Source organism: Schistocerca gregaria, chromosome 2 (genome assembly GCF_023897955.1).
Source record: "Schistocerca gregaria isolate iqSchGreg1 chromosome 2, iqSchGreg1.2, whole genome shotgun sequence".
Lineage (NCBI taxonomy): Eukaryota > Metazoa > Arthropoda > Insecta > Orthoptera > Acrididae > Schistocerca > Schistocerca gregaria.
Window position 1 is genome coordinate 944866902 of NC_064921.1, and position 27566 is coordinate 944894467.

At 36.6% G+C, this 27566-nt stretch overlaps 2 protein-coding genes across 3 annotated transcripts in view; one reads left to right on the plus strand and one right to left on the minus strand.

Moving 5' to 3' along the window:
* LOC126335398 (regulatory-associated protein of mTOR) overlaps positions 1 to 24735 on the plus strand; it is a 275566-nt gene extending 250831 nt beyond the window's left edge. For both annotated transcript variants that reach the window (XM_049998641.1, XM_049998642.1), the window contains 4 exons: positions 10711 to 10872; positions 14784 to 14940; positions 15026 to 15142; positions 21943 to 24735. In XM_049998641.1, coding sequence (XP_049854598.1) covers positions 10711 to 10872; positions 14784 to 14940; positions 15026 to 15142; positions 21943 to 22138 — 632 coding nt within the window. In that variant the 3' untranslated portion in view covers positions 22139 to 24735. The remainder of the gene's footprint in view (positions 1 to 10710; positions 10873 to 14783; positions 14941 to 15025; positions 15143 to 21942) is intronic.
* On the minus strand, positions 24091 to 27176 carry LOC126335400 (EKC/KEOPS complex subunit Tprkb-like). Its single transcript, XM_049998643.1, has one exon. The coding sequence runs from the start codon at positions 27091 to 27093 to the stop codon at positions 26569 to 26571; it is 525 nt and encodes a 174-aa protein (XP_049854600.1). The 5' UTR covers positions 27094 to 27176; the 3' UTR covers positions 24091 to 26568.
* Between the last annotated feature and the right edge of the window lie 390 nt (positions 27177 to 27566).

Here is a 27566-nt window from a genome sequence, read left to right on the forward strand (position 1 = left end):
CTGGATAATAAAGACAATTTGGCTAAGTGCCGAGTTAATATTTGTGGTTTCTTGTACTGTGCATACACCATATAAGTGATAATCTCGAAGATACTTGTGGGGAAAAAAAATTGAAGGAAAGAGAAACAGAATTGATGGAAAGAATCGAAGTGTTTCATTACAAATTCAAATCAAGAACAAGTGCCAAAGTGAGTAACTTGGGAGAAGTAGGTATCCTCTGTATAGCAAAGCAGCTTAAATCACTTAATAAAGGTAAAGCACTCCAATCCAGATTGTTTACCAGTCAGGTTCCTTTCAGAGTATGCTGATACAGTAACTCCATACTTGGCAATCATATCAACCACTCGCTGTCCAAAAAATCCATATGACAGTTTGCACATCTCACACCAATACCCAGCAAAGGAAATAATCATAATCTGCTGAATTACAGGCTCTTATCACTAATGTTGAATTGCAGTAGGATTCTGTAACATATACAGTGTGCAAACATTATCAATTATCTCAAAGAAGAAGATTTAATGATAAACAGAAAATTTGGTCCTCGTGAAACACAACTAGCTCTTAATTCACATAATTTAATAAGTGCTATTGACAGGGGATGCCAAATTGATTTCATATTTTTAGATTATGAGACCATTCCACACAATTGACCTTTAATCAAATTGCTTGCCTGTGGAGGATCATCTCAGTTGTACTGTTGATTTTGCGATTTCCTGTCAGAAAGGTCACAGTTCGTAGTAACTGGCGTAGTAACTGGCAGAAAGTCATAGAGTAAAACAGAAGTGATGTCTGGCATTCCCCAAGGAAATGTTATAGGTCCCCTGATTTAGGAGACAGTGTGATCGACCCTCTTAATTGTTTGCAGATGATGCTATCATTTACCATCTCATAAAGTCATCAAATGATCAAAACCAATCACAAAATGATTTAGACAAGATATTTGTGTGATGTGGAAAGTGGCACCTGACTCTAAATAATGAAAAGTGCGATGTCATCTACACTGTTACTAAAATGAATCCTCTAATTCACATATAAATTACAAAATCTAAAGGCTATAAATTCAGTGAAATACTTAGGGATTGCAATTATGAATAACTTAAATTGGAATGACCACATAGATAATGTTGTGGGGAAAGCAAACCATAGACTGCAATTTATTAGCAGGACATTTAGAAAATGCAACAGGACTACTAAAGTGACTGCTTACACTATGCTTATCCTCCTCTTCTGAAGTATTGCTGTTGTGATGTAGGATCCATATCAGGCACTTACACTATGCTTATCCCCCTCTTTTGAAGTACTGCTGTTGTGATGTTGGATCCATATCAGGTAGGATTGACAGAGTACATCAGGAAAGTCCAAATAAGGACAGCTCGTTTTGTGTTATCACAAAATAGTATGTGCCATAGACATGATACAAGAATTGGGGTGATAATCATTAAAACAAAGGCATTTTTACCTGCAGCAGGATCTTATGAAATTTCGTTTGGCAACTTTCTCTCCAGAATGAGAAAATATTTTGACAGTGCCCACTTACAGAGGGAGAAATGATCATCATCATAAAATAAGAGCATGCACGTAAAGATTTTAAGTGTTTGTTTTTTCCATACACTGTTAGATAGTGGAATGGTAGAGAAATATTTTGAAAGTGGTTTGATGAAAAGTATGCCTGGTACTTAGTAATGAATTGCAAAATAATCATATAGATATAGATGAAGATAAGAAATGTTTGGCTTCTCTCCCTTGGTCTCAATCTCAACCCTATTCTTAGGTATTTTCGTTTTGACTGCATTACTCATTCAGTTTGATGATCTCAGTACCCTTTCCTTCAGAATACTATTCAATGCTTCAGAGAGGTTCTCCTCGTCTGAAAGTGTTAAGAGCTCTGTGGACCAGAGTGTTTAGCACCAAATTTCTTTGTGCCAGATGGTGGTGGCTCTCAAAGTCTGGAGATATAGAGGTCATTGTACATAGATTTCGTATATACATTGTGATGCAGCACTTTGTCCATTTTTCTCATAACTAATGTGCCAAGGAATGGCAGTTTTCTCTCTTTTTCTAGCTCCATTGTGAATTTTATATTGCAATGAATAGATTTTAAATATTCTAGAATCTTTTGAATCTTTTCTGCTTCATGTTGCCACCCCATAAATGCATTGGCACTTTGACAAGTGCTCTACATGTTTCATGGCAACCCCCTTTCACTGCTTCCAGTTGGAGAGAAGCTACAACATGCAAAACAGAGCTGATGCAATGTGCTGTTGGTAGCATTTCTGGAGTGAGTGTGAAATGTAGCCCTTTAACAGGGATCTTAACAGCATCCTCATCCAGATGTTTGTCAGTGACATTCGCTTTTTGTGCGAACGATCAAATTTTTCTTACTGGTGTGTAGACATTTTCAGCTGCATTGATTCAGCTTGTGATTATTTCACATTGTCAACCCAGTCCTGGGAATTTGCAGTGTGTTCAACAAAACCATAAAGATGGAGATGAAAAAGCCCTTTTGAAGTGACATCTAGTATTCATTGGGCATCACTAATTCTTTCATACTAAAGACAGGCTTGCACAGTGCATAATCTTATTTGCCACTGGTGTGTTAACGTGAGGACTGATTTTAGCAAATGAGGGTACAACTTCTTCATAGCAACACTTTCTTAGGGGCATCAACATACTGATAAATTAATTTCTTTTGGCAGAGCTTATTCAACACATGTATGATATAAAACATCCCTTTCTCATAGAGTAAAGTTGTGTGATTTCTCAGGTTTTCTCAATGTAACTCATTAATGGTGAGCTTTCAGGGGTTCTGCTATTTTATGCACTACATCTAGAAGACCTACCCAGCCATCTCATTCAGATGCTGCAAATTTTTCTGTTATGTTACTTTCTGCCTCAACTCTAACCAGATTATGAACTATTGTTTGTCTCACACCACTATTTATAGCCAAGTTCAAATCACAAACTCCACTATCTTCTTTTTTTAAAGATCTTGCACTGATATTCTAAGTAATGGAAACACTTTGTAGCAAAAGCACTAGACTCTGCCAAGTTGAAACCAACACATCTATATTGGTTCATGGACAACACATTTATGGTGTGGTGACATGGTGCCGAAAAGGTTCAAAAGTTTCTGGAACATTTAAACTCCATCCATTGTAATATAAAGCTAACAATGGAGCTTGAAAAATATGGCAGCTACCCTTCCTTGATATGTTAGTTCAGAGAAGAATGGACATCTCCGTGTGCCACAGTGTATGTAAAAACCCATGCACACTGACCTCTATCACCACACCTCGAGCCATCACCATTTTTCACAAATAAATTTCGTGGTGAACACACTGGTCAATAGAGCTAAGCCACTTTCAGATGAAGAGAACCTCACCAAAGAATTACAGCACCTATCAATAATGTTCTGCAGGAAAAGGTACTCAGATCATCAAACTGAAAGGGTGATGCAGTCAAACTCAACATTGCTTAAGGAAGAGGTTGAGACCGAGGAAGAGAAACCAAAAATCACTTATCTATCTTATGCTGGCCTAATGTCTGGAAAGAAACATATCATCCAATGTATTTACCAGTTTTCAGCTAAGATAAAAAGTACTCTCAGAAATCTGAGTGTGTATCACATCCCATGCAAATGTGGCATGTCTTATGTGGGGCTGACTATCAGAATGGTCAAGGGAGAGGTGCAAGGAACATCAGTGATACACCTGACTAAAACGGGCAAATCAGCTGTCACCAAGCACCGCCTCAAGTATATTCACTGAGACCACTACCATGGTGCAATGCTTAGTTTCTGAGGTAGCATAATTAAGCAGTCCATAGAAATAAAGATGTCAGAAAACCTAATGAACGGTGACAGAGGGATACATTTTAATAACACTTGGGGGCTCAGCACTCATTTTATCATAATCTCATTGGTCATCACATCCACCAGAACTGGAAAACATCGAGAATTTGCATTTCATGGAATATCAGTGTGAGCAGCTCTAAAAAACAAAAGAGCATAGTGGATGTAGGGAATTTGATTTGGCTATAAATAGTGGCATGAGATGAACAACAGTTTGCAGTCTGGTTGAAGTCCAGGGAATGAATACACATAACAGAAAAACACACAATGTGTGAAGAAAGTGGCTGGCTCGGTTATTGAAATTTGTGCATAAAATGGAAACAATTTGTTAGAACTCCTGGAAACTCACCATTAACCAACCTCTGCCATTTTATAGTGCAGCTTGTCCCTGACCAGTGTTTTCATCGATCAGTCATACAGACAGACAGACAGTTTGTATGGTGTGGCTGCTTTCTGAGTGGGGCCTGTCCGTGATAGAAATTCTGACTGGTCACACACTGTTTCTGTCTTTTTCATGAACTTATTTGTGACCAGCATCACTTGCATGTCACAATACAAGTCATCATTTGCACTACTGATGTCTGCTTCCACATGCTTTGTCACTGGTAACTACAGTATCAATCGGTTCCTCTCTTCTGTTAACATATGTCTATGCCACTGTCACTGTTATTAATATCTATTGTAAACAGGTTTAATTTATTCCTAAATATATTCTTTAATTTGAGGTTTAATAATGTAAGTCTCCACATCAGTAACTGTGTTTTGCCCTGTGGCGATCTTGCCTTCTCACTTCGGGAGGGCTTGCTAATACCACATACTGTACATATCTTAAGCTATCTTTGTCATACTGTGCTGGTGATCTCTTTCCTATTCTGTGTAAATAGTGGGGGTAAAGACTATGTCCAGTCATAAAAATTACTGCATCCCTGCTGCAGTTGATGTGATTAACTTGTGATTTGTGTGCTGTGAGCACTGTGTGTTCAGTGTTCCTTATGTCCACTGTCCCAGTTATGCAGCAATTCATCTATCCAATTTCAAATACTTAACTAATTATGGACTCTGTAACCCGTTGGACTTTGTGTCAGTTATCTTGCAATATACAATGTGTTGCTGTGAGGTATTCTGTTGTGATGATAGCTGACCATATTCCCAGAATAATGAGGAGAGCCTCTGATGATGTAGTACTGAAGACCCTCATCAGCTGCAGAACAACTCTTCATCTTATTACTTCAAAACTTAGATGCTACTCTAAGCATGCTGGATAATTTGTATGACCTTGCTGAAGAGATCTGGTCTAAAAATTTTCCGAGTAGGACAGAGTATGTGGGACCTTAATCTCAGAGAGATAGATGCATTACAACAAGACTGAGAAATTAAGAAAATAGGGAAGTTCATATACGTGTGGGGAAATGGATCCTATCAGATGTGATGGAAACAAAGATAGAGCTAGAAAATTAGAGTTAGTAAACAATCTAATTCAGGATACAATATACAAGTACTATCATAAAACGTCAAAATCGGATATTGCACAATTCATTAGTGAAACAGCAAGATCATGTGGCTCAATGTGTCAAAAAAAAAAAAAAGGTGTGGCAAAAAATTCATGACCAAAAAAGCAAGTAACCGTGCACAGTTAAAAAATTTGAGACAAATATTGAAACGTTAATTCTAATATAAAATAATAGAATAAAAATTACCTAGCAGCACATAATATTGCAGTCATTACAGTGCTACCCTAAAGTATTCAACCTCAGCAGAAAGAAATGAATTTTTACATTGCTAAGGAATTTTTTGTCTTAGCATATCCGTGATTGACGGTTTACAATAAGACTCGTCCTTACACTGCAATAAGTTTCAGCTTGGTCAGTCAACTTGATGGCAGAGGATGAACAGCTTAATACAGGCAAGTTCTAGCAATCTTCCAGAAAATGCAGTGAACAGAATCTAACACAAAAGAAGTATATTTTTGGTAATCGTCTTCAAAGTACTCCCTACACAAAGAGTAATGTAAATCTTCTGATATGACAATCCAAGATGTCTTTCTTATGTCTCCAAACAGAGATGCTCCCATTTCAGAGTATGAAGACATTTTTGTGTTCCGCAATAAACAGTGTTGAAATCAAATCATCTGAATCCTTATACTAGTACATTACATTTAAAGAAAAGTGCCTGCACAGTCCATAGAGCATTGTAGGATCAACATTGCTCCACATTTTAATATTAGTCTCCTTCATCCTCCCTTTAAGTCATAAAAATGCTGGAAAGCATACTAAGATGACTATTCAGTAATTATGATTGGCGGCAAGAGAGTGCTGATGCTCTAAGAAGTGAGAACTATTTGCCATGGTATATTAGTGAGTGTGTGTTTTTAGACTTTGAACTTTGCTCTTGTACTGTGACAAATTTAATCGAAGTCACTCAACTCAAGGGTAAGCAATTGAATTAGATACCTATTCTTGTAGTCCATTGGAAGACAGAAAATGACAGATTCCCAAAGCAATTTCAAAGAAAATGACATGGGAGTAGATGCAGATGTATCTACTCCCATGTCATTTTCTTTGAGATTGTTTTGGAACTCTGTCATTTTCTGTCTTCCAATGGATTGCAAGAACAGGTATCTAGTGAACTGCTTACCCTTGAGTTGAGTGTTACAGTACGACGATACAGTTCCGTGTCTAAAAACACACACTCACTAATTTGCCACGGCAAATAGTTTTCATTTCTTAGAGCATCAGCCCTCTCTTGCTGCCCGTCATAACTACTGAACAGTCATCTTAGTGTACTTTCTAGCATTTTTATGACTGAATGTATACACAGTCTCTTGGAAGCTCATGTTAGTAAATTATCGAAGTGTCTGTAGCAAGATCCCCAAGTTAATCTCCGAAATAAACAGTAACAATGCCAATATTGTATTAGGTACTGAAAGATGGTTGAAACCAGACATAAAAAGCAGTGAAATTTTGGACTCTGATTGGACAATGTTTAGGGAGGGGTGTGTTCATTGCAGTTAAAAACTGTTTGATCACAGTTGAGATCAGTATTGTGTCAGACTGTGACATAGTCTGGATAAAGCTGTCAATCAGACAAGGATTGACCATTGTATTAGGATGTTTTTATAGACCACCAGCATCCGCAACAAATGTCACGGAACGTTTCAGGGAATGTCTTGAGTATGTAAGTAGTAAATATCCAAATTATCCATTAGTTATAGGTGGAGACTTTAATCTAACATCCATTGACTGGGAAAATAATATGTTTATCACAGGGGGCAGAAGCAAAGATTTGCGTGAAGTTATTCTAGGAGCGCTCTCAACACACAACCTTGAGCAATTGGTTAGAAAACCAACTTGAGATGGGAGCATATTAGATATCTTGGCGACAAACAGACCTGATCTTTTCGAGGAAGTTAATCTAGAAAAAGGTATTAGCGACCATAAGTGTCATTAATGAATATCTTCACAGTCAGCTCCAAGCACTCACAGCACATTCTTCTATCCAGAGCTCTCCAGCATGGCCTACATATGCTTTACGTAATGTGGTGTCTACTTGCTCACTGTCCTTTTGAATATGGTCAAGCTAATGGGTCACAACTTTGGTACACATTTAAGCAAAGTATACAGAAGTGTCCTAAATGTTCACCTTAAAGACCACCACCCCCCCCCCCCCCAAAAAAAAAAAGGGGTTATGAAAGACCCTCCACGAATAATCTTTCATATGCCAGTTGCATGTGCAACAGGGTGGATAGCCAGGAGTTAAAAAGAACAGTGATATTTCAGGGTGACTGCAGAATAATAGAAAGAGATTGAGGCAGGGAAGACACCAGTTACAAGAGAGTACATCTGCCCTGGAGGAGAGCAACAGTACAAGAGGCACACAGAGACAAGAGATCCAGAAAGAGAGAGAGAGAGACTCAGAAGTGTCTTTTGGCAGGCAGAGACAGGAGGCAGTCACATGGGTTCTTTCCCACATACTCTGATTGGCTTATTCAAAGTGTGCTGGACTGTGCACCATCTTGTTGGACTTCAATCTCTCAATTCAGCCAGCATATAGCAGCACATTTATCTGGCTTGAATGACTGGGTACTGAATGCAAAATCTGAGTCAGATAGAACTGCAGTAAAATGATTAATTCCTTGCACTCATGGTGTGACAAACAACTGGGGTTATACCTACAGTTACTGGATTTACAGTATATTGACTTAGACTTTTTTATCTCAAGATTTAATGTAACTATTTTGCAATTATATGTCATAGTTCATCAAAATTAACAATTTAATTACACTGATTTTTCATTTAGCAGTTTAATCAGTACAAAAAACTTGACACATGAAGCTGCTAGTGAAGTGATTGACAATGGTAATGGGTTTTGGTTAATTAATGAGACCAGAATAATTCTTTGCTTTTAGGATCCAGCCGAAACTGTTCAATCTTCTTCACTTGCAAAACCATAGTATTTTCATAGTGTACTGCAAAACTTAATAATTTTATAGTTTTGTGGGGTGAATGTATTCATGATTATATATGTACTGCTACAACTTTTTTATCTTGGTTTTTTGTACGATGGTGGTTTTTAAAGTTCTCGCAACAGAATAGAAAAAAAGTACTTACATCACTGAAACTTTTTTTTTTTATTTTTCAATGTAGTCTCCTTGTAGATTAATGCACTTGCTCCAACAATGTTCCAGTGCCTTGATCCCACCTCGAAAATGAGTTTCCTCCATGCCTGCAAAATAGCTGTTAACTACAGCTGTCAATTCTTCACTTGAAGTGAATCTTCGTCCACCAAGAAAAATTTCAGTTTTGGGAAGAGATAGAAGTCTGATGGAGCCATGTCAGGCGAATAAGGCAGGTGTGGCAATAGTTCATACCTTAGTTCATGTAATTTTGCCATGGCACATGTGCGAGCCCACATTGTTTTGATGGAAGATGACTTTCTTCCTTGCAAAACCTGGCCTTTTTTCATTTATCTTTTGTTGCAGTTTGTCCAGGAGTTTAGCATGGTATTCTTCAGTAATTTTTTGCGCAGTGGGGAGATAATCTACTAACAGAATCCCCATCACATCCTAGAACACTGATGCCATGACCTTTCCTGCCGAAGGAATGGTCTTTGCTTTCTTTGGTGGCAGAGAATCAGCATGTGTGCACTGCTTTCATTGTTGTTTTGGTTCTGGGGTTTAGTAGTGCACCAGGCACAAAAAATCTTGTACGTTTCTCCTAAAACTGGCCAAACATTGTTCTGATATGTCCGTTCTCATGCAGTTTTGATACAGCATCAAAAGTTCCAGCACCCATCTTGTAGATAATTTTTTCATTTATAATTCTTCAGTTAAAATGTGATATATCCTTCCAGATGACGTCTGCCAAGTGTGAACAATTTTATGCACTTTTACACAGCGCTCCTCCATGACCATTTTGCAATGATCTCTGGATTAGTGACACATCTTGGCAGATCATTGCGCAGATCATCATCTAAGTTCTCCCTACCAAATTTAAATTCATTTGTCCACTTGGCAACAGTTGAATATGAAGGAGCAGAGTCCCCCCAGTGTATTCTGGAAATTAGCATGAATGTCCTTTGCTTTCATACCTTTCTTCACAAAGTACTTAATCACTGCTTGAATCTCGATTTTTCTTTCCATCCTCGCAAATCACTACGTGGGAACAACAACAGAGCCACATCACCAGTACAGCTCTCTTCCAGGAGCACTGACATGGCACGCATTTGCAGGGAACAGTCCAATGAATATCCCGTGAACATCTCGTTGCGCTAGTGCTGACCTCTCGTGTTGATTCCAACAACTTTTCAAACAACCCTCGTACAAGCTGCTGCTGTTGCCAGCTTGTATCGCTGTACATGTTAGCTTGCAACATATCCATTTGCATCTTCTAGTGTTAACTGGAAGCGGTGGCAAAAAAAAATCTGGTTATAAAATTTACTGTTTGGTTTTGACTCTTGGTGAATGATTGGTTAGTTCTTCACCAGTCGTAGCATTAAATCATGTTTTGTTAAATGCATGCAGCTGGTTAGGCCAAATAAAAATCACGGTTTAAAGCTGTACCTAACTTTATTCCATTTTTGACTAAACTCCAACACTGCCCCAATGGAAAAGACACTGAGGAAGATGGGCCTGGTTCCCTCACCACCTGTACTGCTTGCGATCCAGTCCCAATTTACAAAATAGTCCCCTCCAAAGTAACAACAATTTTTTTATGAATTTTACACATTCTGGCATTCTAGATATTCTTAAGTGTTAAATTTAGTTGTTCTCAATGAAACATAATTATGTGTTCTATTCATATGGCAAAATTATCCATGATATGAAGTGCATGGGTACAATCATGCATATATTTCCACTTGGTGCATGAACACAATGCCCAAAAGCTCAGGCTCACAATGTGGCATGAATACAATGCCCAATAGTACATATTTCTGGAAAAAACAATTGAAATGTACAAATATTATCTTTGAGTTACCTTCAGAGTCTCTAGGATGTTGTCTGCTACTAATTACTCATGTTATTGTAACATTATAACCTCTGTAAAACAAATTTGTGTTCTCTTCAGTCTCATGTAAGAGTTGGTTTTCATTCACATCCCAAACCTCTGCCTGATTTGGTGGTAGTATTGTCTTTATTATTATATGTTGTTTCTGTGGAACTGTTTTATTAGATCATTTAACACATGGAGGCTGCTGTGTCGTAATTGTTTCTGCTTGTAGTAGAATAGGTGAATATAAGTGAATGTTTAAATGAGCCATTTAATTCACTCCTATACATTAATAAACCAGTACCTCAGTCCCAATTTCTGCTAAATATTTCCCTGTTCTACATAATCCGTGCAATGTTTATGATTATCATTTAGGGGCTGGACTGGTGACACACTGGGAACAAAAATCACAACAATTAGTTGTGACTGGTGATGCCCGTGTCATCAGACTGTGGGATGCAGAAAGTGAACTGAAGGTGCAAGACATTCCTACAGGTGCTGATTGCTGTATCACAAGTATTTCAAGCGATGATATGGGTAAGGAACATATTTTATTTATTTATGTATTTCAATGCTGTAGTTTGCTTAAAAATTCTTTCACTTTATTTCTATAATTTCTTGCGCATTAAACATGAGAATATAATACATCAAATGTACATTTAATAATAACAAGCCTTAATTATTATACTTTAAAAAATTGAAACAATAAATCTACATTCACACACATCATCATTTACAGTTGTGATTTTCGCCCCAGTGGTTTTTATTTTACGTCTTCAAGTAGTATAGGCATAGAAATGGAAAAGTCCCATTCAAACAGTATTATGGTACAAATTTTTTTGTCAGAACCTGCAGTGCTGTAGAACTTTTGGAAGATGGAAAAAAAATGAACTTCCATTTAGGATGCAAACTTTCATGTGTGACCCAGTAGTTGCTAAACCATCTTCATGAATTCTGTATGACATGGTGAACAATGTGATCTACTATTTTAGTTGAAACATGAGAGAGAACCACAGGTTGCAAGATGATTATGGCTCTTATCAGCAGTATATTTTTAAGTCAACAGTATTGAATAAATAACACAGACAAAGAGAGCTGATATACTAGTAACACTAAGCAAGTACTCTAACCAATGTTCTTGTTTGATTAACTTTTTATGGTTGGGATTCACATTCATATAATATTTCTTAAAAGACATCATAGTTGCCGTTGACTGTATAAAATATTTATTATTACAACTGCAATTTCGGCCTTAGGGCCATTTTCAAGTAACATTGCAAAAGTTACCTAAACACAAAAATATACAAAAGTGAAGCACAGGGTGTATATATATAATTAAGCAAACATTTCATTAAGATAGTAGCGTAATTATAAAAATTGGTGAGAAATGTACATAACTTACATTCTGTCAGAATATAAGACTATCTGACATGAGTACATGTCGTCGTCAAAATGCAGCCTTTTGACTTTGAGATTCCCACAAGATCTGATGAGTACGACACTTGTTACATCGTAAAATGCTATTAAATATGTACTGAACTGTCAATGTTACAATCGTTCTAATAATGTATCACACATACAAGCTCAGGTGCACTGACAACATGTGGAGCTAAGTCTGTTGGTGCGAAAATACATTTACTAAAGATACTGCCTGTGCACGTAGCAAAGATAGTGCACACCAAGGATACAACTTATAAGCTTTATACCATAAAGTCTTTTCATCTGTCGGCACCGTACAGTTTTCTAAATAGTGCTATGATTGTAAGGGGGCAGCAGGATAGGATGGGAATATTTATTTATAACATAATAGAGGATAATGATGTCGACAAATGAAAAGAAATGTTCTTGTTGTTGGAGTTTCAATGGCGCATCACAGTGTTTTCTAAATTCTCTATTTCTGTCAAGATGCTAAGGTTAGTCAGGACAATACAGATTCTATTCTGTCTCTTTGTCTCAGTGAATGACATCTTATGTGCACCAGATGGTTTTGGTTTTTGGCATTATAGGCTGATGTGCCAAAACGTTATGACCAATGCCCACTGCAAGACTGAATGCCACCTGGTGGCGTTGCAGCCGCATGACACAGTACGAAAAGCACACAAATGCAGCAGAGACAAACAGGGAATTATTCTAATAACAATACAGATCCACTAACATAATTGAATTTGACAAAGGGCAGTTTTTATGGCCCAGTGCCTGGAATAGTGAATCTCTTCTCTAGATACTGTCATAAACATGTATGTAAATGGTCAAAGGGTGATGAAACCACAAGTAGATGGCCAAGTGTTGGACATCCACACTTCAGCACAGAATGTGGTAATCGAAAGTTTGCTCACTCTGTAAAGTAGGATAGGTAGTGATCTGTGTCTGATCTGATGGCAGAGTGAAATGGTGGTGCAGGCACAAGAGTTCCAGACAACACCATTCAACATACGTTGTCAAACATGGGGCTCCACTGAAGGCGACCCTAGATGTTCCCACATTGGCCAGATGACATCACGAATTACAATTACATTGGTTATGGGATCATTGAGTTTGGGCCATGAATCAGTAGAAATGTGTCAACTGGTCAGATGAATTGCATTTGTTGTTGTGCGAGGTTGATGGTCGTGTCTGGGTGTGTTATCATCGCAGCTAGCAACTATTCATAATGTGCACAGTGCCAAGGACTTGGGTGACTTGGGGCAGTATTGTGGTATGGGGACATTTGCCTGGACTTTCATGGGACCTGTGGCAGTAATCGAAGGCACCTGTACTATGTGATCGTTATTGAAGGTTATCTACATCACGTAATGCTCAATGTCTTCCTCAGTGACTATGGCACCTTCCATCAGGATAACTTTCCATGTAAAAAGGCCACAATTATGCTACAGTGGTTTGAGGAGCATGATAGCAAATTCACATTGATGCCTTGGCCACCAAACATGCCAGATCTGTACCTGATGAAACACATTTGATATGCTGTTGGGTGCCAGCTTTGTACTCACAAACCACCAGCCCTTAGTTTATGGGAATTGTGTGACCTGTACATAGACATCTGTTGCCACATACCACCAAAAACCTACCAAGGACTTGTCAAATCCATGCCATGCAGAATTGCTGCATGTTGCATTATGCAGGTGGACATAATATGTTACCTCATTGGGCCGCGCGGGGTAGCCATGCGATCTGAGGCGTCTTGTCACAGTCTGCGCAGCTACTCCCATCGGAGGTATGAGTCCTCCCTCGGGTGTGTGTGTGTGTGTGTGTGTGTGTGTGTGTGTGTGTGTGTGTGTGTGTGTGTGTGTGTGTGTGTCGTCCTTAGTGTAAGTTAGTTTAAGTAGGGTGTCAGCTTAGGGACTGATGACCTCAGCAGTTTGGTCCCATAAGACCTTACCACAAATTTCCAAATTTGTTGCCTCATCAGTATATTTTGCACAGCAAAAGCAGAGAATGGCAATGATCAAAGGTAAGTAATTGGGACTTAAGCAATTCAGATCTCTTGTCCTTGTCTTGCAAATCAGATGTCCTCTTGTCCTTGTTTTTCCCATTTTCATATATCTTCCCCTTACCCCGACTCTTTATGGCTCTCTTGATCTTTCCCATACACTGTACAGCCTATCTCTACACCTCCCAAACTTATTTCTTTCTCTTCTCCTGCCACTTCATCTCACAACTGCTCTCTGCCACTCCCATCCTGTGCTCTCCCACCACTTCCACTCGATGCTCCCCCCACAGTTTCCCACTGCTCATTCCCTCTGTTGCATCCCTCGTGTCACCAGTGTGTGCTGAGGATGTTAAAACAGTCATGTGTGAAAATAGTTGTCTCAGTGAACAGTATGGATGAATTTAATAGGTGACTGATAAAATTAAATTGATGCTAAGCTACAATGCTTGTGTGAAGATGTGTCTCAGCTGTTGATGAAAAGGATTAAGCTGTTTTAGCTTAATATTTTCTATACTACTGCATGTGGAACACTGGTAAATGTTCTAAAATATCAGTGTATCCATTATAGAACTTTGTTTAGGTAACTGAAGAATGCTTTCCTTTTTGTCAATATTGTGTTCAGTTGCATATTTAGTTGTAATACATGTATAGAGAAACTGTGTCAGTCTAATTTTCTTAGATTTTTCACAAGTAGTAAGAACATTTCCACTATAGAACCCATAAACAGATATCATTTCAGCATACTCAACAAGTGTAAACATGTTGCAGTAAGAGCATTTCTACTACAGAACCCGTAAACAGATACCATTTCATCATGTTCAGCATGTTTCATTGTTTCAAATACTTCTCTTACGACAGGCTGACTACAGTCAGCTAGCTAGTAACTACAGTCTTATTCAATTCCAGTCTGTTATGACACACTCTGTAAACAGGATTAAACATTCCATATTTTTCCCTGTGTACCTCTGAATTTACAGAGCCCATGTTGTAGTCATGCAGTTAAATCTGTTACATTTTCCAGAACCAGCACTTATTGCTGCAGGCTGTGGTGATGGTTCTGTGCGTTTATTTGATCGAAGAAAAAGTTCTCAGGAGGCCAGAATCATGACTTGGCGTGAACACGCAACATGGGTGGTTAATGTACAACTTCGCAATCACAACAAAATCGTCAGTGGATGGTATGCTCCTAAATTATTTGCCATAATCTAAAAAATTGTTCTTGATGCTACTACAAGCAATATAAAATCATCCTTTTTATTACAGTGTTTCAGGTGATGTAAGATTCTTTGACATAAGGAAAAATTCAGCTGTTGCTGTACGACAAACAACACATGGAGTAACAGCAATGGCAATTCACAGAGTAGCTGACACGTTTGCCTGGTAAGCATTTCCCTTCATTTACAGTGATATTTGAACTTGAATTCTGACGCTGGCAGAAACAAATAGCTAATTCTGTTTTACTTTATTAGAAAACACACACACACACACACACACACACACACACACACACACACACACACACATTCGTATTGTCATATCACTCTTATTATTTCAGACAGATCGAAACTAAAAACACAAAGAACCTGGTACTTGTGTAATTGATCAACCACTAGTATACGGAGGTGTGTCTGTCTTGGAGCTGGTAAAATGCACGTCCAAGCCTAGGTACTGACTGCCAATCTAGTATGGCACTGCTTACTCTTCCAACTATGTATTTCCTTTTCTTAGAAAGAATGATCATTTCATTCTATGTGTGCTTTAGAAATAACAGCATATTGAACCTTATAGATTTCTTCATACTGTTTCACAGCTGATTGTATTAAATTGTGGTAGTTGTGTTTCAAATATCATAATGCATTTTATTACTAAAAAAATTTGAACATTATGGCTCTGTTTGATGAACAAATCTCCTGGAGCTCGATGAGCACTTATGTGATGCACTCATGTTGACTAAAGAAATCCATGACAGAATACACAACTGTTATTTGCATCTTTCCTCTTTTCTACTGGATAGGAGTCATAGATTGATGAGCAACACTCAAGCATTGTCTGAACTAGGGGTCTGTATTCTACCTCCTTAGTGCACAAATTGCATTTCTTTATAATGAACACCAGTGTGGGCCCTGCTGTTACTACAAGTAGTTGTATGTGATTGTTCCACGACAAATTAGTTTGGGCACATTGTACTCAATATTATCCAGATGTGACAGTAGACAATTATTGCACATCAATTATGTAATTAGACATAAATAATTTGTTTAGTGTATGTGTAAATTGCAAGTTCATGATCCAAGCATGAATTCTCAACAGGTGAACAGTAATGATCCACAAACATTTTCTTGGGACAAACATTTGAGGATTTTTCCCATTGAAATTGACATACTGAATTCTATTTCATAGGAAGTCTTCAACTAAGCCAAAGTGTTAATCTGAAATTCATAAGCTTGTATTTTTTGTTTGCAAAATGACAAGGTATTGCATGGCTTCTGAAAGTGAAGGTGCATGGTATCAACATGGCTCTATTGTCTTCTGGATAACACATCCAAATAGAACAAGCAGAGTTTCTTAGAACCTCTGGTTGCAGAATATCTTTTTATTATTTCAGAGATTTTCAATCCCAAAAAGATCATAATAAAAGAACACGCTTTCATTCTACAACATACTGAATTCAGCCGTTTAGGCCAGTAGTTGCATGCATCAGTGTGAAAATTCTTTTTGAGAATGGTAAAGCCTACCACCATTTTTCCTTTAATTGAATACTTTGTTGCTCCTGTGGCTCAGGATAAAATGCACCTACAGAAAAAAAAAAGTTGTTTCATATAATCAGTATAGATTCTCAAGGAGGTATCGTGGTGGTCTTTCTTCTATCAAGTGATATATTGCATTTCCTGTGTGGGCAGGCCTCCAAAACAACACTTACTCTGTGTGCTACATATGCTGTGCTGTCAATGGAACAAAATTTTTCGTTACCCTACAGAAATTGGTGTTGTCAAGCTGTATGTATAACATAGAAGAAAAGTGTGAGAATAAAGTAGTTTTTCTCTCACCATCTATCAGGAACTACTATGGATTGCCAGGAAATGAGCATTTTGGGCACACTCGTGTGATATGCAGAACAGTTTGTCATTCTGACAACTGGGCAAAGTTGTTAAAACTCATTTGCTCATTGAGTCAGCACATCTTCCATTATTTGTGCTTATTTTGTTGAACGCAGAACAGATCTTGTAGTGCTGTTCAAAACCTGGTGACCTGGATGAGATGCAGAGCATCTTAAGCTGTTCTGGAATAGCATTGTTCTACCATATTTCTGTCTGTCACTCTGTTACTTTTACTCCATTGCCTATCAGAAGTTTTGCACTTTGTAGAGCTTGATGATGGGAGGAAAGTCTGGTTTTATTCATGCAGAAACGTCATAAAGTACAGGGATCCCCAGGTATTTTTATAAACTCCTTATTGAGAGCAGATTCTCATTGCAGAAATGAGTGAGTGAAATGACTGTGAATAGGCGACCAGAAAGTTGGAATTTTTCAGATTGTTCCTGTGATAATGCACATAATCTGGTTGAGCTGCATGTCGACAAGTTTGGTGTATGGCTTGTTGATTCAGACTGCTGTGCAATATTCTTCTGCAGGGTACACCAACCCAAGAGCAGAAGTTCTTATTGCTGGAGCTGATGCACCCCAAGTCATACCACCACGTTTCTGCAAGATGTTATTTCTTGCCTTCATCTTAGTGACAATTTTCAGCAAATGCTCTTTGAAGCCAAGCACCCTGTCAAGAGTGGCCCCGAGATAATGTGGCCTATATCTTACACAATATTCTCTGTCTGGATCATACTCTATTTCTTAAAATAGATAACATGTTTCAGCTGCTTAGGATCATCAAATCAAAAACAAAAGTGAAGAATCAGTAGGTTGTATCAAATCAAATAGTGTGCTTATAATTGATATAATGATGTGCTGCTTGACTTATTGACTTAATGATTGTTCACTTTTGTTTTTGATCTGATCACTGTGCGAAAATGCATTACCTTTATGAAGAAATGAAGTGTGATCCAGACAGACAATTTGTATAAATGCATCATTGTCACAGACCTCTACAAAGACTCACCAACTTTCATTAACAACCACATGTCTTCCTCATCCTTGTCTTAATGGATTCCTGCAGTTTTTTCTCCTCAAAGTGATTTTTCTCTATTTTTTTCTCATATTTTATCCAACAGTAGATTGGAGACAATTGCTGAGAGAGATTATGCCTCCTAAAACTAAGTTTTAAAAACTTAACTCTTGAGTTTGTGTCTTTTAATGTCTGTTCAGCCATTTTACTTGTGTTTAGTGCCCTCGTAATTATTATTGTGTTATGAATAACATTAGTTGATTGATGGAATTGTGGGTTTCCTAAAGTGAATGAAAGTGACATGTGTTAAAGCTATATATTGTTTTGATTTCAAGCATCATTTTCATATTGAAAATTTTTTCTGGATGTAGTCTGCTTGTTCTTCGATTTTGTTCAATAATGCTTTCAAAACAAGACAAAACAAAATATAAGCAATGCTTTTGTATTTCTTGACATCTCTCTTGTCTTCTTTCCTGTGCAATAGGGCAGACAGAGGCTTATTTCCAGTCATCCAATATTTATTTTTCAAGCATTCTTTAATAATTATGTATTAAAGCTTGCTGCTGCCAATTACCTGCCTTTTTCCACATCTCAGCTAATGCACCCCCCCCTCCAAGTTTCCTTATGACACAATAATTTATTGATCTATTTGTTGTAGTGTTGGTACCTCACAGTTAGAGGAACTCAGTTGGCTTTGTTGGTAACCAATCCCCTTACATGAATATTCATTGGTTCGAATTTTGAAAAAATATTTTGTAAAAAATCCATATTATTCTTCTTTTTTTAATTTGGTATGTTTCCTCCATTTTCTTCTTGAACTTCATAATTTTCTAAGAGTCTTTCCTGATAATGTTACTGTTTTCTTTTCTTGTCAATTGCCCTCCCTCCCCCCCCCCCTTTTTTTTTTTTTAGAATTCCATTTATTCCTGGGAGTTAATCCATGATGTGTCACTTCATTCACCATCTGTATCTTCTCCTTCTTGATGTTTTTTCTAGTTCCCTTGCCCTCTACTGTAGCTTCTCTGATCTCATTCCATCTCCCATCGGCCTTATGTCTTATTAATGATTTCTTTCATTAGCTGAAGAAAGACAGTCATAGGAATATTTTTTAATTTTTGGATTTAGTATTTTAGTTGACAGGTGAGTTTCATTTTGGCTAAAAAGTGACCCAAACCAATGTTGAGGTATCCTCTTACTCTTACAGGCATTATTTCGATGAAGTTTTGGTCACTTACTGCCACATGGCCCAACTAATATTGGCCCAAAATTGTAGGGCAAAGACTTTATCCTCTTCGATAATTTTCTAAAAAGGTTTCATAAACCTCACTAGTCCTTTTCCTTCACCCCTCTTCCTTCCCATTCAATCATTCTGCCAGGAGAAGGACCCACTGGCTCCTAAAGATTGCAAATTTAAATATTTTCCTGTATGTGTGTTCTATTTTCATTGTTGTGTTATTTGTTTTAGTATGTCATTGTTTTTAAAGTGATGTTGCGTGTTTGTAATTAATATTTTTGCTTAGGTCATACGCCAGACATTCTAAGAACTCAAACACTATATAAATTGATCTTTTGAGCTCTGTGTGGTCTGATCATACCCTAGTTGCACCACTGTTTCCAGTGCTGGAGGATTACCTGCCCCCAGGGGTACTTTTCAGTTTGGTGTTGACCATCATGTCTAAACTGAAATTATTTGGAAAAAATGCTTTAATTTGCTTTGTAGGATGTATATACCTGTGTGAATTGCACATTGTGAGGGGAAAAACTACTTTCATATCCAGCCACTTCGGTAACAAACATTTCCGATTTGCCGAAGTTTATCAAATTATCAGACTGCTGGACTTAAATGTCCCTTCCACTTCCTCCAGCATGACCATTGTTTTCAGCATTAGGCTGGATTACGTTAAGTTTCTACCATCTGAACCAATCCTTGAAGACTTACACCAAGTAAATATTGACTCTACATATTTACAGAAGAACGGAAAACTGATAGAAGCCGACATCGGTGAAGGTCACATTGAGTTCTGGAGAAATTAGGAAAAGCAAAGCAATACTGACCCTTATCTTAGTGATAGGTTAAAGAAAGGCAAACTTATGTTTATAGCAAGAACGCTTTTACATTGTGTAACGTTCACCTGCTTTACTTCATCTTGATTGTCCTCTGTGTCGACGTACTGTGTTGCTATACTGTCGGAAAAATGAGGGTGGAAGTTCAACACTGATTACTTTAAATGATGTAGCTGACAAGAGCACTTTTGTGTTTCACAGTTCTTTACTTTCACTGTTGACTGTTGTATGCCCAGTGCACTATTGTTTAACTTTCGATAATCCTCATTAATAGGTTCCAGGCAGACATCCACATACTGCTACAATAGTTTACTGTTGAACATCTACAAGCAATAACTGCCTAACCACCCATTTCACAGTTTTTCAAATAAATTGAACAGACACTGTCATTGTTTTAACAGGCGGCCTAATTGTGTTACACTTATTTCACAGTTAAGTTGGTGCATTATGGTTGTTCTAACCAACACTGGTTTCTTGTCTAAAACTCGGCCTTGGACTGACTGTCTCGAGACCAGAAATCGGGCCCTCATATATTCTCACACTAATAGGCACTGAAACTACACATTGTTTGATGTTTGATTTACAGAAATTGCATTTAAAACTTAACTCCTTCAATTAACTGCACACATTGACAAAATGCATCTCTTTAACAGTTTATTTGGTTACAAGAGTTAGGCCGAATTATTTGTTTAAATGGTTAAATTAACAAATATCATTACACAAACAATACTTTTGACAAAACTGTTAATTACTTAGGTATTGATTAAGGGCTGGCTTTGCTAACATGTTTTCAAACAGAGTCAAATAGATCCTTTAAGAATATTATTAGTTTTTCCTCCAAATGTTTATAATTAGTACAGAATTTATATTTGTTTATACATCAACAATAGAATTTAAGTTACGGAAATTACTGATTTCACCATATAACAAAAGTATTAACTAGGAATAGTCAAAATTAGATGTGGTGCTGTATTCTTTAAAACTGAGGGCCAACTTTTCACTTTTACAAAAATGCGTATTTTATTCATGTATGTTAATGGTAATTAGTCAGACGTGAAAAAAAATGAACTTTAAGGAGGCAGACGTCAAAACAAGAGGGGAAGTAAAAGTATCTCGGCTTGCTTGGTCACAAGTGTTGAAAACTTTGAGATTTGCCCATGGCATTGTTATTGAGAGACATAAAAGGACCTGGAAAAGCAGTTGAACGGTATTGATAAGTGTCTTGAAAAGAGGTTGTAAAATGAGAATCAACAAAAGTAGAACAATGGTAATGAAATGTAGTCAAATCAAATCAGGGGATGTTAAGGAATTAGATTAGAAAAAGAGACACTAAAAGCTGCAGATCAGTGTTGCTTTTTGGCACCAAAATAAATGATTGCTAAAACTGAGCTGGTATAAAATGCAGACTAGCTACAACAAGGAAAGCATTTTTGAAAGAGGAATTTCTTAATTTCAGATATAAATTTAAATGTTTGGAAGTCTTTTCTGAAGGCATTTCCCCGCAGTGTAGCCGCCTTGTACGGAAGTGAAATACGAATAATAAGCAGGTCAAACAAGAAGACAATAGAAGCTTTTGAAATGTAGTGTTATAGAAGTAGCTGAATATTAGATTGCTTAACTAATCAGGAGAAACTGAATCAAATTGGGCACTAAATTTGTGGTACAGCTTGACTGCAGGGAGGGTTTGATTGATAGCACACATCTTGAGCCATCAAAGAATTGTCAGTTTGGTATTGTAGAGGGAGACAAAAGTATGAGTACACTGAGCAGGTTTAAATGGATGTAGGTTACAGTAGTTATTCAGAGATGAAGGGCCTTGCACAGGATAGATTAATGAGAGCTGCATCAAACCAGTTTTCGAGCTGAAGACCACAACATCTGATTTTATATTTGTTTAATATGTTCAATAGTAAGCTAAAATGTACAAACAGTTGAAAATGAAATTTTGATCATACCTAGTGAACTCAAAGGTAATATCAATGATTTTTTCCCCTTTACAGTGGCTCCATGAACCAGTTTATCAATGTATATGGAATGGATGGAAATGCTCTTAACACAATCAAATATCATGAAGGCTTTATGGGTCCACGTATTGGCGCTGTTAGCTGCCTTGCATTTCACCCATATAGAGTTTGTTTGGCTGCTGGCTGTGTGGACACTTCAATTAGTGTGTATTCCATTGATCCAAAGAGATGACTTGCTTCAAATTTTCAGACTGCACATGTTTTCTCCTGTACTGTGATGGTACTAAATGTGAAACTCCAAAATATGTACAAGTATAATGGCGCTGTCACATTCTATTTGTTTTTATTATAGTTCACAGATTTTCAGGCCAGTTGATTTAAGAACTGTGTAACATACTGAACACGAGATCACACATGATAGTCAAATGTAGAAAATGATGCTCCTAAGTAATTTTACTGTGTACAGTAAAAAGTGTGCAAATATTTCTCAGGAATGATAAAAATTAATGATGATTGCTTGTGCAGGTATTCTAGCAGGAAAACGGGTATACACAGTAGGTAATCTTGAAGTTCCATTCCGTGAAACCACACAAAATGTTTTTTTCTAGTTATACTGAACACATTTTTGACTGCTAAAGCATTTCATTAGTCAGATGCTTTATAGAGCATAAGAAATGTGTAGTTTTAATATAGAACTGTACTTACACAAGCCATAAACCCCTACTAACACCCCCCCCCCCCCCCCCATCCACACACACAAGCAGACACACCATATAAAAAGCTGTAGAGTGATTACAGAAAATACATCAAACTGTTCCATCTCGTGCTTTTATTGGATTATAGCATAATGCTTTGTATGAAACGCAGATGTGATGTGCAATATTATTTGTTACAACAGCAGACAAATTATGCAAAATAGATGATAAAGTACTTAATATTGCAGCAAGGAGCTTTGTGCTAACAGTAGTAGAAACCATGGACAAAAAAGTAACTATACAAACTAGTCTTAGAGCATATTACAATCATTCATATGTTTCAGCACTGAATTCAGCCATTAAATGTACAAATTTTCTTGATGGGAGTTTTACCAGTCGCAGATGTATTAAATAATCAAAGATGACATTTACTATATGTACATTTATTTGTGTATAAATTACGTTATTCAGATTCAGAAAGTGATAATTCCTAAATGTAATTCTCCTCTTCTGATAATGTTATTACTAACACAATTAACTTTCCCATTGTTGTTTCCCCTCAGAAATTGTTGTTCTGTAGTGCTTAATTGTCAAGTACTGCTGAATGACTGTATGTTCACAGTAACAGGCAAAGTCCAAAGCACCAGACTTACTTGTAATAATGCAACATAATTTATGTAGACCATGTGCACTATTGTATAGCCACTTGTTAAACAATGCACAAATCAATCCTATTTTCACTGTATTATATAATTTCAGTTACCATAGACATCTACAGGAAAAGCTACTTGCAATTGCCTATATACTAGAAAGTGAATTATGACTTACATAACACCCTAAAATTTTTCTACACTGAATGTTTCAATTGTTATTGTTGGCTTTTTAAAATAATTTTATTCCTAGTTTTGTAACACAGTCCAGTGTGCGATGCTACAACTGGAGTTGACCTGTAGTAATATGAAAGTACACAGTCTCTATAGTGTATTTTTGATTATTCTGTTATTTTCTTTTAAGTCAAGATAGAAATATAAAATATACATGCATGAAAAAAGTTCAAATCTCATAATTATGTGTAAAAAAGAAGAATTGGAAGATTGGGTGTTGTACCTGCATAAGATTATCCCTCTCTCTCTCTTTTTTTTTTATATATATTTTTTTTAAGAACTTGTGAGTAAGCCATATTATCATCATGTTTTTTGACACACAACTTTATTCACTGTTGACAATCCCCCCTCCCCACTTAAGTGTAATAATGGTGAAAAGTTCAGAAGGAACTACAAAAATATATTGCTCATTACTACTTAGTCTTCCATGTGTGCTGTTACTGATGTGTAAGTACTCTGAAGAATTATTTGCCATGATCATCTTAAACAGACCATTCTCACTTGTGAAATTTAAATTCATTTATCTGAATTATGTTACTTCTAATAACAAAGCTGCTTCCAAACTTAATATGTGAATTTCCTGCATTGTGCAAGTAATGAACAAATCATTTTTTAAGTAAATTTATTCTCATTCATGTATCCACAAAAGTTTGCCCCATAAAAGCTGCATTTTTTTTTCTTTGTAAAAGAAAATCATACTTTAGAAACAGAATCCCTTCATATTTCAGCTTCTCTATTTTCAAAAATATCTATCTTTAGACATGCTTGTTCCAATTACAGAAAATTTTTTTTCTGTGTTACCATGTTCATAGATGCAATCCCAAGGAAGCTTATTGCAGGCAGGGAAAGTTAAAATTACATGTTTAATTTTCGGGTGCTGCAGTCAAGTGTTACTAGTGTTATACAGAAATATCACAACATTTTTTTTATTTATGTTGCATATAACACAGAAGATGGAATCAACACACTATCTCGGTATTTGCTGTGCTATGTGATTACTACTTGCTTTCTGAAAACTAAGTTCGTAACGGTTTACAAATTATTTTAGGTTTCTTTCACTTTACAGTAAAACTATCAAGAGTCCACAGGGCCAGAGTAATAGTTCCTAGATTTTAATTCTAGGTCATTTATTTGCCTTATGCAGGTACAAAGTACTGGTGTGTGTCATCTCAGATTCCATACTCAATATATTTGTAACTTGTTAAGATAATTTTTCTGTCATCACTGTTTTTGAAATTTTGTTTTACAAATTAAGAAAAGAAGTTTATTATATGCAAACAAGTGTTTACCTTCAATCATGATACTGTGATAATTACAGTTAGAACTGTGATACTTAGTACTACTTCAGATAAGGACACAATTTTCATTTGCAGTAAACAAACAAAATCTTTTGCCTGCAAGTATGATAAGCAATTTAAGATATTTTTTGTTTGTGTAATGTAAAAATGTGGATACAAGTTTGAATTTGTTAAGAAAATACATTAAATGGCTGATGAAACATCGGGAATCTGTGATAAAAACCCATGTTACTAATACAAAGTACTTATTTTTCTTAGAATAATTTAAAACATTTCTCTTTGGATATAACAATGTATCTTATCTGCCTTAGCTCATGGATCATTTTCTTCTTTTTTCAAAATATATTTTATTCAGATATTATCTCAGTGACAGTTACATTTACAATGTGTCAAATGTAATATGTAATGTAAATACACAAATGACAAAATTATAAGGTTTTGCACTTCATACGAAGAAAAAAAAATATTTTTATTTTTTTATTGATGTCTACTTCCATTCCTCGTCAACCTTCAGGTGTGCTGATCACCATGTAAAATAATTGATGTTTGTCCCTAAGGACAGCCATTACAACATGGCCAAAATGCCTGTTATTTTTGTATTTCATTTGATGACAGTTACAGCTCTTTATTCTATTATTTCCATTTTATAGCGCAATCGGACCAGGTTAGCGAAACTGAATGTAAGCCATACTGTTTGCACCTGTTTTGTTATACCTGTAAATTATTTTATACTTTCAATGTATACTCTTCTGTTATTTCCGTATCATTCTAGCAAGAGATAAATCTTATTGGAAACATCTCTTACTGTGTATATATCACATTTTATATTTTCTTCTTTAAGTTGCATTGAAACATCTACCAGACTCTGGCAATATCTACTAAAGCTTTAGTAGTTCTTGCACACAAAAACAGACTATCAATTGGTGACAGAGAAATTTTTACATTACAAAGGCAGTGAGCTGTTCCACTGAAAAACACATTGCGAGCATTTTTTTGTGAGAGATATTTGCAAATAACAAAGACCTTTCATTATTCAAATACTTTCACTTATGACAAAATATCATTTTGTGAAAAGCCAGATTGTTTGCATGGCACTGCAACTTATATGGACAAACTGCTGTAATTCTGTCCATTTATGTAAACCAGTAATATGAAGGCAAAACCTTAGATTTTTATCATCTGATTATAATTTCAGGCAAAACTGTTTATGTAAGTGAACAATTTTTTCTGCTTACCATTAATCAACTCCAGATCACAATGTGTAACTATAGTGTCAAATTGCTCAAAGTAAAGCCACAGCAAACAAATTCTACAAAAAGTTCATACTCTTATTATTTTCATTATTAGTCCTTATTGAATGGTAATATTGTAAATTGTATCCTTTAACTCCAGTAGTGGTTGCCTGTCAAATGAGCAACTCTGTGCCTATTAGTGACATCACAGGCTGCTTAAATATTGTCTTAGAGAAGAATCTTTTCTACACTTTGAGCCTTCATCATGACTTTTGTATACCCCCCCCCCCCCCCCCCCCACACACACACACACACACACACACACACACACACACACACACCAGTCCAACACTGACATGCATGCATAAAAGTGCTTTCAACATAAAACGTTGAAATTCATAAGAAGTGCATTAATCACTTTTTATATTTTTGGATTCATCTTTCCTCAGCAAACTGTACATCCATTGAATCAACATGAGATTGTCGACAGGTTTTTGATATTATAAAACAATCTACCTGACTTAGAGCTACAGCATGATTTGTAGTAAAACTGTCATACAACTATTTCCTTAGTAGAAATCCGACTGACAACGGAGTCTAAAATATTAGATGAATAGCTTTCACTGTCGTTGATTTTGTACGTTTTCTTGACAAGCATTACATCCGTAAATTTGCTTAGTTGGTCTATAGGGCATTCATCGCCTTGAATGTTTTCCAACACTTCCTCCGCTTTCTTTTCACCGCATTTCTCCAAAACACAAACAAGAATACGGTCTTCTTTATCATCTATCCCAAATTTTATTAGCGACTGGGAAATCTGCTTAGTTGGCGATAAGTTATACAAAATTTCGGTATATATGTTCCTCGTACTCATTTTTCCGCGAGCCATTGATATCACTGCCTTGTTTGCGGCAACCACCACTTGAAACGGATTTACAATTAAACTTGGTTTTACGATACAACACTCCAAACCACCACTAATCACCAGGTTTCTGAGTTCCGGCGTATTTCGTACATTCTCCACGAGGAAGAGTACAATGCTGTAACCACTATCTTGATCCAGTTCTTCCCGAAACATTTCAGCCTTTTAGTTAATTCAAACGGTACTTTAAAATAAAACCTTCCTTGTTTCTTGCCGTTTACGCAACTGTGAACAAACCAAGTTGCTGTTTATAAACTCCACTCCCAGAGATTTCCTGTATTCCACAGATGCACCTTATCGTACCGAATTTATTATTCAAAGTTTCAGACAATATCATTGCGACTAAATTAGTATAACAAGAATGATGGGAGACGTTTTAAATTATTATAAGATAAGTGGTTTCTTTAGACAGAATTTTTATGAACTGAAATTTCCGCGCGGAATGTTGTCATTCCGCTAGAGAGTATTCTGTGAGCCGTGAGGTAACAAATGAACTAGCGTAGCTTCTAGCTTGTGGCCTTGCCATTTGTCGAACATGTGCCTTTCGGTAACGCGGAGGTCGACTAATTGCTTGTCTTTCGTTTTTTATCCAGAAAAGATTGATAACCCAAGTTGAACTGTAATAGCCA